This window comes from Trachurus japonicus, chromosome 4 (assembly GCF_045865225.1).
Source record: "Trachurus japonicus isolate A0001 chromosome 4, Traja_1.0".
Lineage (NCBI taxonomy): Eukaryota > Metazoa > Chordata > Actinopteri > Carangiformes > Carangidae > Trachurus > Trachurus japonicus.
This window is the reverse complement of record NC_140910.1, coordinates 1,707,200-1,719,548: the sequence shown is the minus strand read 5'-3', so window position 1 is coordinate 1,719,548 and position 12,349 is coordinate 1,707,200. Positions and strand designations below refer to the sequence as shown.

The following is a 12,349-nucleotide window of genomic DNA, read 5'->3' as shown; positions in this document are numbered from 1 at the left end:
AGGTGAGAGGACATAGAGTGGACCAGGGGGGCGGCTCAGCGATGTAGTCTGCATACAAATCTCAGTAGCTGCCCCGGACTCCCCCTCGACCCCATACAAAGTTGTGACTCTGTGCAAACACAAAGCTCAGACGGCTTACAAACACCCTCTCCATTTATCTGGCGGGCACAGAGCTGGGGATGATGCAGACAGGAGCTCTTGGCCCTGACCTCCACTGTCTCCATGCGCTGAAAGGGAAGCCCATCACAAACAATGTGAAGGAAAAACACTTGTTCACTTTCTATAAATTGATTTACTCCCAGAGAAATAAAGACCAGTAGCTACACTGCAATGAATGACCACGAGTCGCTTTATGAAAATCTGAAGGTATGAGTGGTTGTTTCTCACCTCTGTGTAAACTACAGTTTATTGTGGATTCAGCAGTTTCGAGAGGCAGCTGTTGAAATCTTTTCTCATTGTTTGAATTTGAAAATCTGAAATTTAGGGTTGACTTAAAATAAGAGAATAATTTAGGAGAAAATATGAGTCCAAGTTTGGACAAACCTACATGAATGAGAAAATAAGAACTATTAAATAACACATTGGATTACACAGTGAGTGTTAGAAAAACAACAAATATATTTCATCTTTTCATATCATTCATCAACTGACACAGTGTTGGACCTGTGTCAGGTTAGTGGTTACTTGGAAAAATCTGTATCGACTAGCTTTAGCTTAGAGGACACTTTATTTTGTTTGCAGAAAAATCTAATGTATGTTATTTCATAGATATCAAAAATGTGAAAAATAAAGAAATAAAACAGGAAAAAATGTGATCTTTTATTTGTGTCTTGGGGGAACTAGAGTCATATTTAACATGGCCAGTAGTGTACAAACTTTAACTGAAAGTTGGAAATAAATTATAACTTCATAATAAGTAATTTCACACAGGTTCAGTCCTCTCTTGGATTTATTTTTAAACTTTCTGAAATGTCCAAAAATAATAATTAAACATGATCATGTGAAAAATAATGGAACCCATTAAACTCTTATTTCAAAAAGTAATGTGCACCAGATGACATTAAATAAATTCATATTCTTCAGAATATATTTTAAAGACTTTTCTCTGTTCACAAATATTTTCCTGCTCTTTGTTTGCTTAAACAACATATTAGATTTTGTTCCCAGTATACTGCACTCATGAACAAACTCTCTTAGTGTAGCTTTAATAAGAATTAAATGGAGCTATTGTTGTGAAAGACACAACAAACAAGTTACATAAGAACTATATTAATTTTTAGATGGTGAGTATTAAAGGAGATGGTCTTAGCAGTAAAATAATGAATAATGAATGAATGAATCTGAAATGTAAATTAAGATTTAATTCTACAAAGTATGTTATCTGATCTGATGCTTCAGACATACTTTCAGGCTGCATTTTTACTTATCATATTAATATATCCACCCATAATATGTTTCACTTCATTTGCTATCCTATTGATATTATTTTTTTGTTTTTCGTTTTCTCATTTTTTAAATTTATTTCTGACATGTTTTGATATCCACATTGATATGTGTGCTTGTCTTTCATTCAGAAACTGTTGCATGAAAGAGGCAGCCTATGAGACCCATATTTGATGTACCTCATCATATTGTTTCATTTTGACATTCTCTGAGAAGGACTTTCTTCACTTTAAAAAACTGAATTGTTTTATGACAAAATATCACAGGCACAAACCAAACCAGACCTCCTGACTGTGATCCTGATGAGGGCGGCTCCTGCTGCTGCTGCCGCTACTGCTGCACCCGGTGATGACTCACAGAACCAGTGGGTTGGATGCAGCTGCCTCCCACCAAAGCCCCAGCCAGTTCATGTGATGCCCCAAAGTACCCACCACACAATGAGCTGCCTGTTGTATAACCAGCTCTGCTGGGTTTAAAACACTTCTGGAGTTTCTCTGCTATTAAAACCTTGTGATGCCCTCAACTGAAGCCTAAAATAAAACAATAAAATTTGTTAATTGTAATGATAGCTTATGTTGGTAAATAATAATTTTATGTGACTTCGAAAAAAAGAGGCTTTCACAGATCTTTGGAGCAGGTAGTTTCACTTTTTTCTTCCTATAGAATCTTAATAGAATAAATTCTCAGGTACTTTTACTTTGAAATGACTCCTTCCCAGAATCTTTACTAGAACATGTACACCAGTTCACAACTGATTTTTTGAAACTCTTCTCCTCCAGGTTTTGAAAGTTTTCTGTCTTAGAGTCACACAAAAACACTGCAGGTTTCCCCCTCATGAAAAGACAGTAAATGACCCTCTGTGGCTGCCTGCTGTCCATTAACATATATAAATCTGATAATCCTCTTTCTGAGAGATAGAAAAAGAATCACATGCCCTGACAAGAAGGAACTGTGTACACTGCTTGGAGGATTTCAATTACAGAGCAAAGGAATGAATATAAATGAAAACTGAAACGCCGACATGGAGATGGAGACGTGGGAGGAATCAGATCGATGCGCCTCATTGTCCAAATGAGCAGAATAAGGCCTGGGAGTGGGGCTGGGGTCCAACCTTTAAACTTCTGCATCTTCCGATATTTGCATAATAGACAGGAAAATGTGGACATCATCTCAATTAAGAAATATGTTTGCCTGTTTGCCTCTATGTGGCCTGCAACAGGGTGAAGCTGGGATGAGGCTGGAGCGACAAGCTGCCTGAGAGACACTAACAGGCAACAATGAGAATCAGCATAATGGCAGAGTCTACTCAAAGTGACACTTTTCTAAATCAATATTTAATCTGAGGACAGAACACATAGAAACATGAAATAAAGGTCTGTGTGAAAGCCTGCATCTGTGGCTACACTCAGCACAGCCAAGAGGAGGCTCATTCAAAATACCAGGCTGCAGGTTCCTGGGTGTGTGTGTCCTACAAGCTGACTGGATAGAGACTTCATTCAGTATAGGAGAAGTGATTGACAGGTGTAAGGTGTGGATGAAACATTTTTGGTTTGTTTGCTTCTTCACAGTCTGATAAACAGAGGACAGAGAGAGTGCGGCCCACGTCTATTCACGGCCTCGGCCGGGCGACAAAAGACACGGCCCGGACACACATTCCAGTCTGCTTCCGCTCCAGCACACAAGCTCAATCCCAGGGATTTCCCTTTTCAACAGGGGGAGAAAAAGAGGCTACAATATCAGGTCCTTTTAGATTGGAGGGAGAGACCGGTCGGGGTGGAGGGACTGCTGTCATTCACTCTTTGAAACATTTCCTGATTTAGGTTTCATGGGAAGTCAGGAGCTCTCTGGTGTGAGCAGAGGAGGGGGTATGTGTGTGTGTGTGGGGGGGGGGGTGGTGGCAGTGGGGAACTTAGCAGGTTTGGTCCAAGGAGAGGCTGATTTGGAGCCATCCATATAAAATCTGGGAACACAAGTATAAGAACTTGTGTCCAGGCCTGATGTGGAGATGTGTGGGCTTCAGACAAAGCCTAAAGGCATCACCCCGAAGACAAATAATTTTGCTAAAAGGCCACTCATTAACGAAGATACAACTGCATCTTGATCTCCTCGGAAAAACCAGTGAGGAGCAGAATAATGAGTGATCACTCCTGCAGTGTGGAGATGCACCACAAAGTATCCGGCGATGGAGCGGCCTCCTATTATACAATAAGGACTCCAAATTCAGGACTATTTGACAACTCAAGCAAGAAGAGATTGAGATAAGGACTCTTGTGTGCTGCTGCTGCCTCTGTAATGGCATCTGCTTAGTCTTTTGGAAACAACAGAGGAGGCAGACGGACAAATCAGGGCTCCGACAATAAGCTTTAATAAAGACGTTTCTCTGGGAAGTTAACCGTGATCTGCGTCACTATCAGTCGGTGTTTATCTCATTTTCGAGACTCGTTAATTGTGTGAACGCAGACATACACACACACACACATGCCGAGCTGAGTGTGGACATCCAGACGCACTCGTTGGCGCAGGGGCACACTTCAGCCTGGAGTGTCCTGTCTGAGCGGCTCTGTGAGGCTTGAGAAGCGTCTCCCTAATTAGAGGGAGCCTGGTGCAGGACATCTCTATAGGCCGTCACCAGAACAAGGCCCTGCTGGCTTTGTTCAGCAGCCTCTTCTTCCACTCAGCCTGTCACTTTACTTTTCTATAGGACCGAGGGCCGTGCTCCTCAGCGCTGTTGTCTCTTCCCAATCACAGAAGCTAGATATTTTACAGGGATATCTCAGCACAACAGTCTCTTGACAGAGGAGCTGTTCCACGATACATTTTTTTTTTTACACCCAAACAAGACAGGCAAAAACACTGTTTTTTCATGCACCGATCAATTTTGAGATTTTGGGCTATTTTTCTTCCTGAACATGTATTCTTTTAGAAAAGTCAAAAGTTATTTTATTTTATTTAGTCTCCTATCGTCAGTAGATTTCTCCTAAATTTACCAAAAGTTAACATGCTGACATACTTTGCTGTGCCTGTTGTCTGACCCATGTCATGTCAGGTATCATTGTAAAGCTCTCTCTCCTGAACAATGATGTAGGCTCCAGAAATTGTTCAATCTATGGAATTTTACAGTACAAGTCTGTAAAGGCTGTTTTCTCAAAATGAGTTTTTCCTTATACTCTGATCTGAAATCTCCACTTCAGCAGCATGACACCAAACCTTCCAGTTGTCTATATTCTGAAGGTTTTTACAGAGGGGATTGTTGATATATCATTCACAGCCTGATTTATACAACATTTTGTTCCTAAAAACATGGCGAAATTAGATTTTTTAGGGCTGTTGACAGTATTTTCTCATTTACAGAGTGATAAAAAGAGATATCTAAAATCCCCTCTGTAAAAACTTCTGACTCTAATATGTCAACAAAATAAAACAAGAATTTTAAAAGGAGGTTTATCCATTGTTCAGATTTTGGTTCTGGAAATGTATGCGAAATAGCGCATATTTCATCAGATATTGCCTCATTTACATATTTAAATGTAAAATTTGTCAAAACTTGTAATACAAAAAATATTTGTCTTAATGTAAGTGATAAACTTGGGGAGTTTCATAGTGATATCCGTTAGTTAATTTTCCCCCCCCTATTCACCTGTAGTGTCTCCCCACGTAGCTCATTGATTGGGACCACTGCATTGAAAACCTCATCAACTCCCGGTGAGAGACATTAAAGAGAGACTGCCTTTCTTTTGTTTATGTGGCTAAGTTGTCACGGTGCTTTAAGATGTAATCATTTCCAACTCATTTTTGCATAGAAACCTAATTATTCACTGAGATATAAATTAGATTCCACATTCATGGAGACCCCCGAGCCCCCGAAAAACTCCTGCAGGACACTATTCAGTGGCGAGTCTCTTTCTCTCCCCTGCTCCCCTTTTCTCTGCAAAACCATGAGATGGAGAGTAGCCACTGCAGCTGCTATTCACATCAACCAGATAATTGTTAATGAAAAGTCATTGCGTGGCATTATGTTGTTCACAGGATCATTGTTCATTTTCCCCCTTTGCCATTGAGATCTATATGGAAGGACCAGAGTGTTTCCTTTGAGTTTTGGTATTCAGGATCTGTTGCCTGGTAACTAATAAAGGGGCAAATCATCCACTGTATTGGCCAAGATGGGCCGCAGACTGGCCCTGCACAACAATGCAAGGTTTGTAAAAAGGCGTTGATACAAGTTAATGATGCTTGTTCAACAAAACCTTAATGGACTTCTTCACGGTATAATATAGCATGGGATGCGACGTGAATGAGAGGGGGGAACTTTAGCAGTGCGCTTTAACAAGTTTGTGTGTTTTTACTACTGGGAGGAGCTGGACTCACACACACACACACACACATACACACCCATTAACACACACATACACAGTTGAAAACACTATATTCACATTCCATATTTTGTTTTCCACTGAGGGAAATAAACTTGAAGAACCATCAAAACTTTCAATCCCCTGTTTAAATGTTATTTCCATGTTATTGAATAGGCCAGTGATTAATTACCCATCAGCATGATTTGAAAGGGGGTGAATTGTGGAGGGTAACTGCTGCACTATAAAGTAAAGAAGGAGGAGGCAGAGGTGGGGACCTGAGATATCTATCTATCTATCTATCTATCTATCTATCTATCTATCTATCTATCTATCTATCTATCTATCTATCTATCTATCTATCTATCTATCTATCTACTGTCTGTCTATTTATCTGTCTGTGATATTGGCCTGGGCTCATTTGTTGCACCGGCTTCTTTCTTAACTGAAGCAGACAAAAAAACTGCAGCCCTGTCACCTCGAGCAGAATAAAGGGAATCAAAGGATTTTTCCCTTAAATGGACTAATTTTCTCCTTGAATTATGAAAGTAGTGGCTAGGTAACAGGCTGTGCTCAGTACCCGACGGCTTAATGCTTCCTAAATCCTTCCACGTGGCTCCACTAGTCCTGGCAATTAGGCCTCATTATAGCCTCATAAAGGATCTCATTTGTGGGATTACTTAATAGACAATGAAATTTTATCGTGCAGAATTATGGAAAAATAATATTGGAGCTCGCATGGTGTGATGAGGGCGCGCGCCACGCATCATTCCGCTTGGATTACTCTCTCTCTCTCTCTCCCTCTCTCTCTTTCTCCCTCCCTCTCTCTCTTGTTTGAGACTATCTGTACCATAACAGTTCTGTGCGTCTTACTTGTCAAGAGCTGGATTCACGTTATTATAGCAATTACAGTGTGTGTGACAGACATGTTTTTTTTTGTTGTTTTTATCTTCATCCAGGTTGGATTTTAAAGACTTTCTAATTCCCTCAGTGAGTTACACTTAAGATCACAAATCAGTAAACGGATACAGTTTGTACTAATGTGTTGCTTCAATAACCATAAAGTGTTGTTTATTTGAGGAGGAAATGCGCATTAGGAATAGTCAGTGGTGTTCAAAGAGCGGGCCTCCGCAGCAGGCCTGCTCCACTCGTGTCAGTGGGACATGGGCTAAGTGTTTTGTCTGAGGTCACAGGAGAAACTAACATGTTGTGTTGGACCTGGACCGGCTGCACCATAAACCCACCGGCGGCCGGCTCGCCTCTGTCTGAAGGTCCGAGGCGTTACTTGGCAGATGAAAGCAGAAGCTAAACCTGCCGGTGACCCGCCTGCGGATCAAACCCGCTAATTATTGTCACAAGATGAGGGATTAACGCATTTCTGAAATAGCTGCCTGTTTACCCCCGCACAGACCCGCCATTATAAACACTTTCTAATTGAATCCTAATCGCCATCAAATAACCGCGGCCCAGACTCGTCATCGGTTCATAATTCTTTAATTGCTGTGAAGTGAAACCTGGACCAGCCGGATTCAATGTGTGATTGTTAAGACTGCCAGGCAATCACTGCTCACAGTCGCGTGCGATTCAGCCAATCGCATTTGCAAAAAATAAATCGACTGTTGATTAAAAGTAGGTTTGGAGAAAGTCCATTATATAGCTTTGATTTGTTATGCAACGACAAACAACTCAAACTGACCTCAGGGTGGAAGTGGAGATTATTCTAGTAGAAGTTACACTTTATTTTTTCTATTTCACTTTTCACTGTCGCTGTTATTAATAATTTATTTGATTTATTTAATGTCTGTTAAGTGCCACAGGATGATCTGGCTTCATATAATAACAGCCGTTTCCAAACAATAATTTACTGGTGTTCATTTTTTTTTCTCGTCATATTTTCTAAATAAGCCATTAGAATATTTTTTACAGCACAAATTTTACAGGGTTTTATATTTTTAGGCTTTATTTAAACTTTTTCAATAACAGGTCTGCTGTCTGGAGCCTCCGTGGAGCTCTAAATGAATAAAATGAAACAAATCACAGTAGAGTAAAAAAGAAAAAAAGAAAAGAAAAAAGGTGCCTGGTTATATTTTTCTTGTGTCCGAGACTTTCTCCAAATTCGGGGATAAAAAAAGAGTAAATCTGCACGTTGTGATTGGAGGCCGGGGGAGACATCACGTGGTTTGGGTCGCTGACAGTATAAACCCTTACCGCCGGCTGCGCACGTGGGTGACGCTGCAGGGCCAACCCTCTTCGGGGTCCCTTTTGTTGAACCATCAAACATAAGCACCTTTGGAGATCCCGAGGGGTTCAGATGAGAAACAGCCATCATCCTGCGCACGGAGCGATCACTTCTCAGCGGCGCAGTCATGTCGAGGTCCTTTTACGTTGACTCTTTAATAATCAAGGATACGGTGCGACCGGGACCAGTCGAGCACCCGGGACAAGACTTCCTCATTCCCATCAGCATGCACTCTCCGAGCGTCATGACGGTCACGGCACCGGTGTGTCCGTCCAGGAAAAACGGGACTTTCTGTGTTTGCCCTCTGTGCGTCACGTCCCACATCCACTCTTCTCGCAGCGGCATTCCCATGCTGAAGAGTCAGTTCCCAGGAGCAGAGCCGCAGTACTGTCAGAGGATAGCGCATCAGTCTCCTGCACTTGCTCACCCGGGACATACACCTGTCTGCACACCCACCTTCAGCGTCACAGATCCCAGGAGATACCACTGTCTTTCTATTGGTAAGCACTTGTTTGCTTCACTTTCCACTGCTCGGCACCTGTTTGATTGCCTCTTTACTTTTCATGGTGCAGTTTGAGGCAGGTGCATGGCTGCCACTGCTCGGCTTTTACGCACGGTGATTTACGCGCGATGTTTTGTGCCATCTAATCAGTAGAGTGTTATATTTACAGTGATGATAAGAAATGAGATGTTTGACTTAAAGAACATTGTTTCTCTCTCCACCAGGCGCCTCTGAGAGCAGCCACATACAGAATGGCAAGAGGATGCGCACGGCTTTCACGAGCACGCAACTTCTGGAACTTGAAAGGGAGTTTTCCACGAACATGTATCTTTCGAGACTGAGAAGAATCGAAATCGCCACGTATTTGAACCTGTCGGAAAAACAGGTGAAAATCTGGTTTCAGAACCGCCGCGTGAAGCACAAGAAGGAGGGCAAAGCCACCCAGAGGAGCGCGCACAGCGGTTGCAAGTGCACAAGCGGTCACACAGACTATTCAAGGTCAGAGGACGAGGAGTCTCTGTCTCCTGCCTCCGCTACGGAAGAGAAGGAGGTGTCACCCATCTGAGAATAACACGACCCCTCCCCACCCCCACCCCTCTCTCACTTACCCCTCACCCCTCGTTCCCACTGCTGGCACTGCACTCTGCCCACTCTGCAGTTATGGGTTATGGCATCACGAAACCAAGAAAATAACAATAATGAAAAAAAAAGAAAAATAGAAAAAAAAAAAAGTCCCACATGAAGTCTGAGAAAAGTTCCGGAAATGTCCTCACTTCACCTTTATGATGATGCTGTTAAAAAAAAACTAATGAAAAGAAAAATGTGAATTTATGTTCTTGAAATATGTGGAAACATGATGCTGTAACAGACCCAAGTCTGTCTTATTATCCCCAGTAAATAATTGCCTGCTTTCCCATGACTGTCAGTGAGGTTGTTGCGTGGTGTTGACAGATAGAAACACTCTAGGCCAAACCTGTGTGGAACCTGCACGAAACATTTGTAAACTATGTATATCTGTATTTATTGTAATAAACATGACGAGTTGACCTAAGAATCTGTCCTAGTGCTGACTCACTATAGTGTGTTTATCACATCAGTCAATAATCTATCTATCTATCTATCTATCTATCTATCTATCTATCTATCTATCTATCTATCTATCTATCTATCTATCTATCTATCTATCTATCTATCAGTGTGTGTGTGTGTGTGTGTGTGTGTGTGTGCGTGCGTGCGTGCGTGCGTGCATGTGTTTGTGTGTGTGTGTTGTGAGTTGTGTGAGAGAAGTTGTGGAGTATAAAAAATAATTTCCTTCATTTCTCCACATAATACGCACATGAAATAGTAACACAAAAATACTTTCAAGCACTTTTAAAATAAGGCAGCCGCCATAAAATGACTAAACATCCTACTTGGATTTTTACTCATCAAAAATGTAAATTTCACAGAGGTGGTTTTGTATTGGATTTCATAGAGTTTCAGTTATTCTGACCACTCTGCATAAAAGCAGCTTACATAAGTGCACGTCCACTGTGAGCGCAGTTCACCACAACAGGTTTTTCTTTCCCTTTTTTTTGTTTTTACAACCCAACCTCCTCCTCCGACTATTTTCTATCAGTTGACAGCTATTATTATTAAGCTGTCATTACCGCACCGTTAGACCCGCAGACCCCGGTGTTCACTGGGATGTATTTTAGTTCGAAAACATCACGAAGCGGAGCTCCATTTACATGAACTGTTTAATTCTAAATGGATGGGGTGCAGCTTATATGAAAGTGTAGCTGTAATTTCTCCTCAGATCTGCCCACAAAAGGCTGCCCGATGACGCCCCTGGGGAGCAGCCAATAGTCCGTTAATGGTCGCTTTTGAAAAGATTTTTTGCTTGTCCAAAGCGAGTTTAATTGCGTTTTCGGTCCCACGTTGGTTGATTATGCTGCTATTGCCTGAAACCCACAGAACAAGGATATATAGAAGTGGGCAAAGGCTTTGACAGGTTAGATTGTCCTGCCTTGGGACCCGCATTTAGCCGGAGACCCCCGACGGCTGTGTGCTGAGAGAGCTTTGAGAGACAGCTACAGGGTTCCTCCAAGGCAGAGGGGACGATTTAGTCACTGTTTCATTAGGCACTATTTGAACCTTTCAACTTATGGTGAATTAAAGGGGGCATTGCTCAAATGGAAAGACTCTGAGGAGGGATTACGAGGGAGGGGCCACTGGAAATTAGCTGACGCCTAATTTAACTCGTTTCTGTCAGAGTTTGGGATACATTCCTAATTGAGAGGGGAAGCAGGTGAAGTTTTGGTCCCACACAGGCCCATTCAGAGCAGGAATAAATGATCCCCTTTCACATCCCGCCGTGATCATATATTACTGCGGGAAAGCCATCTGATGAATATATATTGAAGTTCCTATTAATCGAATTAGAGCTCCCTTGCAGGTGTGAAAGACCAATGCAGCATTTAAAGACACTAACAATAGAATAAACTGCAGTTTTGAGAAAGACCCCCATCACCCTCCCCCCCCTTTTTTTGTTCACCTCTATAATGAGCAGAAACACATTTTGACTGCAGACCTGTTTGTGCAGGAATGATGATCCCTTTGTCTCTTTTTCTCTCACACTCATTCAAACTTGCGGTCATATTACCTCATAAATAGTGGATACGTAAGTAAATACATTAATAAAAGCCTATCAATGATAGATTAATGTAAATTAAGGAGTGTAGAATATGCATTTCAGAGGAAAGGCTCTATAGCTACTAATGCAGACAAACTAGACCACTCCAAAGACGTCAGGCCTCGGCCACTATTGAAAATGTGACAATTACGCATGACAAAAGACAATTAATAAGAGCGCCTTTCAGCCGGCTGCAGCTGCTGTCTCATGCGGAGAAGAAGCTGAAGTGCCAGTGTGGAGAAGAGGGGAGCAGCGTTGTCTTTTCCTGAAGAGACGTCCACTTTATTTATGGATCAGCGCTGCAATATTCATCCGCCATACACGAGGCCTATAGCTCTCATCTAAATTTAAACATGTGAGCGTCCTGGTGGAGGTTTTATTGGAGAGCTTTCATCTACACTGTGAAAACTATTTGTTAAACCGAGGATGGCCTCCTATTATCTACAGCCACAGGTTTTATTGGCTATTGGATTTGCTGCTCTGTGAATAATCAGGGGGTCTAATTTGTGAACATCCTGTCAGTGTTGAAAGGATAATTTCTCTCTCACACTACTCTCTCTCTTTGTGATTGTGTGGTGGTGTGTGTGTGTGTGTGTGTGTGTGTGTGTGTGTGTGTGTGTGTGTGCCGTGCTGTGCTGTGGTATATGTGTGTTTACTTATCATAATGGTGACCTTTCAAAACTAAAAGTCAAGTGGATAAATCTATCTGTGCACAGACAAGGTCTCTCCCTCTCTCTCTCACACACACACACACACACACACACACACACACACACACACACACACACACACACACACACACACACACACACACACACACGCGCGCGCAGAATTTATTTATCCCTCCTCATATTGAAAATTTAAAATTCCATTTGCTTTGTGGTCCTTCATATGATCCAAGAAATGTGCCTCAGCATTTCAATGATTTTAGCTTCTCTTTACTTTAAGCTTTAAATGTAACAGTTGTATTTTATCTTACCGTAATTACAGCCTTCTTAGTGTTGATTTTTTTTCTATCAAGTTGTTATGTGTTATCTAGGCTAGCTGTGGTTTTGTCATGTAAAAAAAAAAATACCCAAAGATAGATAGATAGATAGATAGATAGATAGATAGATAGATAGATAGATAGATAGATAGAGTGT

At 41.6% G+C, this 12,349-nt stretch overlaps 1 protein-coding gene across 1 annotated transcript; it reads left to right on the top strand.

Moving 5' to 3' along the window:
• Window positions 1-7,994: 7,994 nt before the first annotated feature.
• On the top strand, window positions 7,995-9,209 carry gsx2 (GS homeobox 2). The gene is made up of 2 exons (XM_085775374.1): window positions 7,995-8,531; window positions 8,758-9,209. Exons 1-2 carry the CDS (start codon window positions 8,159-8,161, stop codon window positions 9,096-9,098), a joined length of 714 nt encoding a protein of 237 aa, XP_085631500.1. The 5' UTR covers window positions 7,995-8,158; the 3' UTR covers window positions 9,099-9,209.
• The last annotated feature ends 3,140 nt before the right edge of the window (window positions 9,210-12,349 follow it).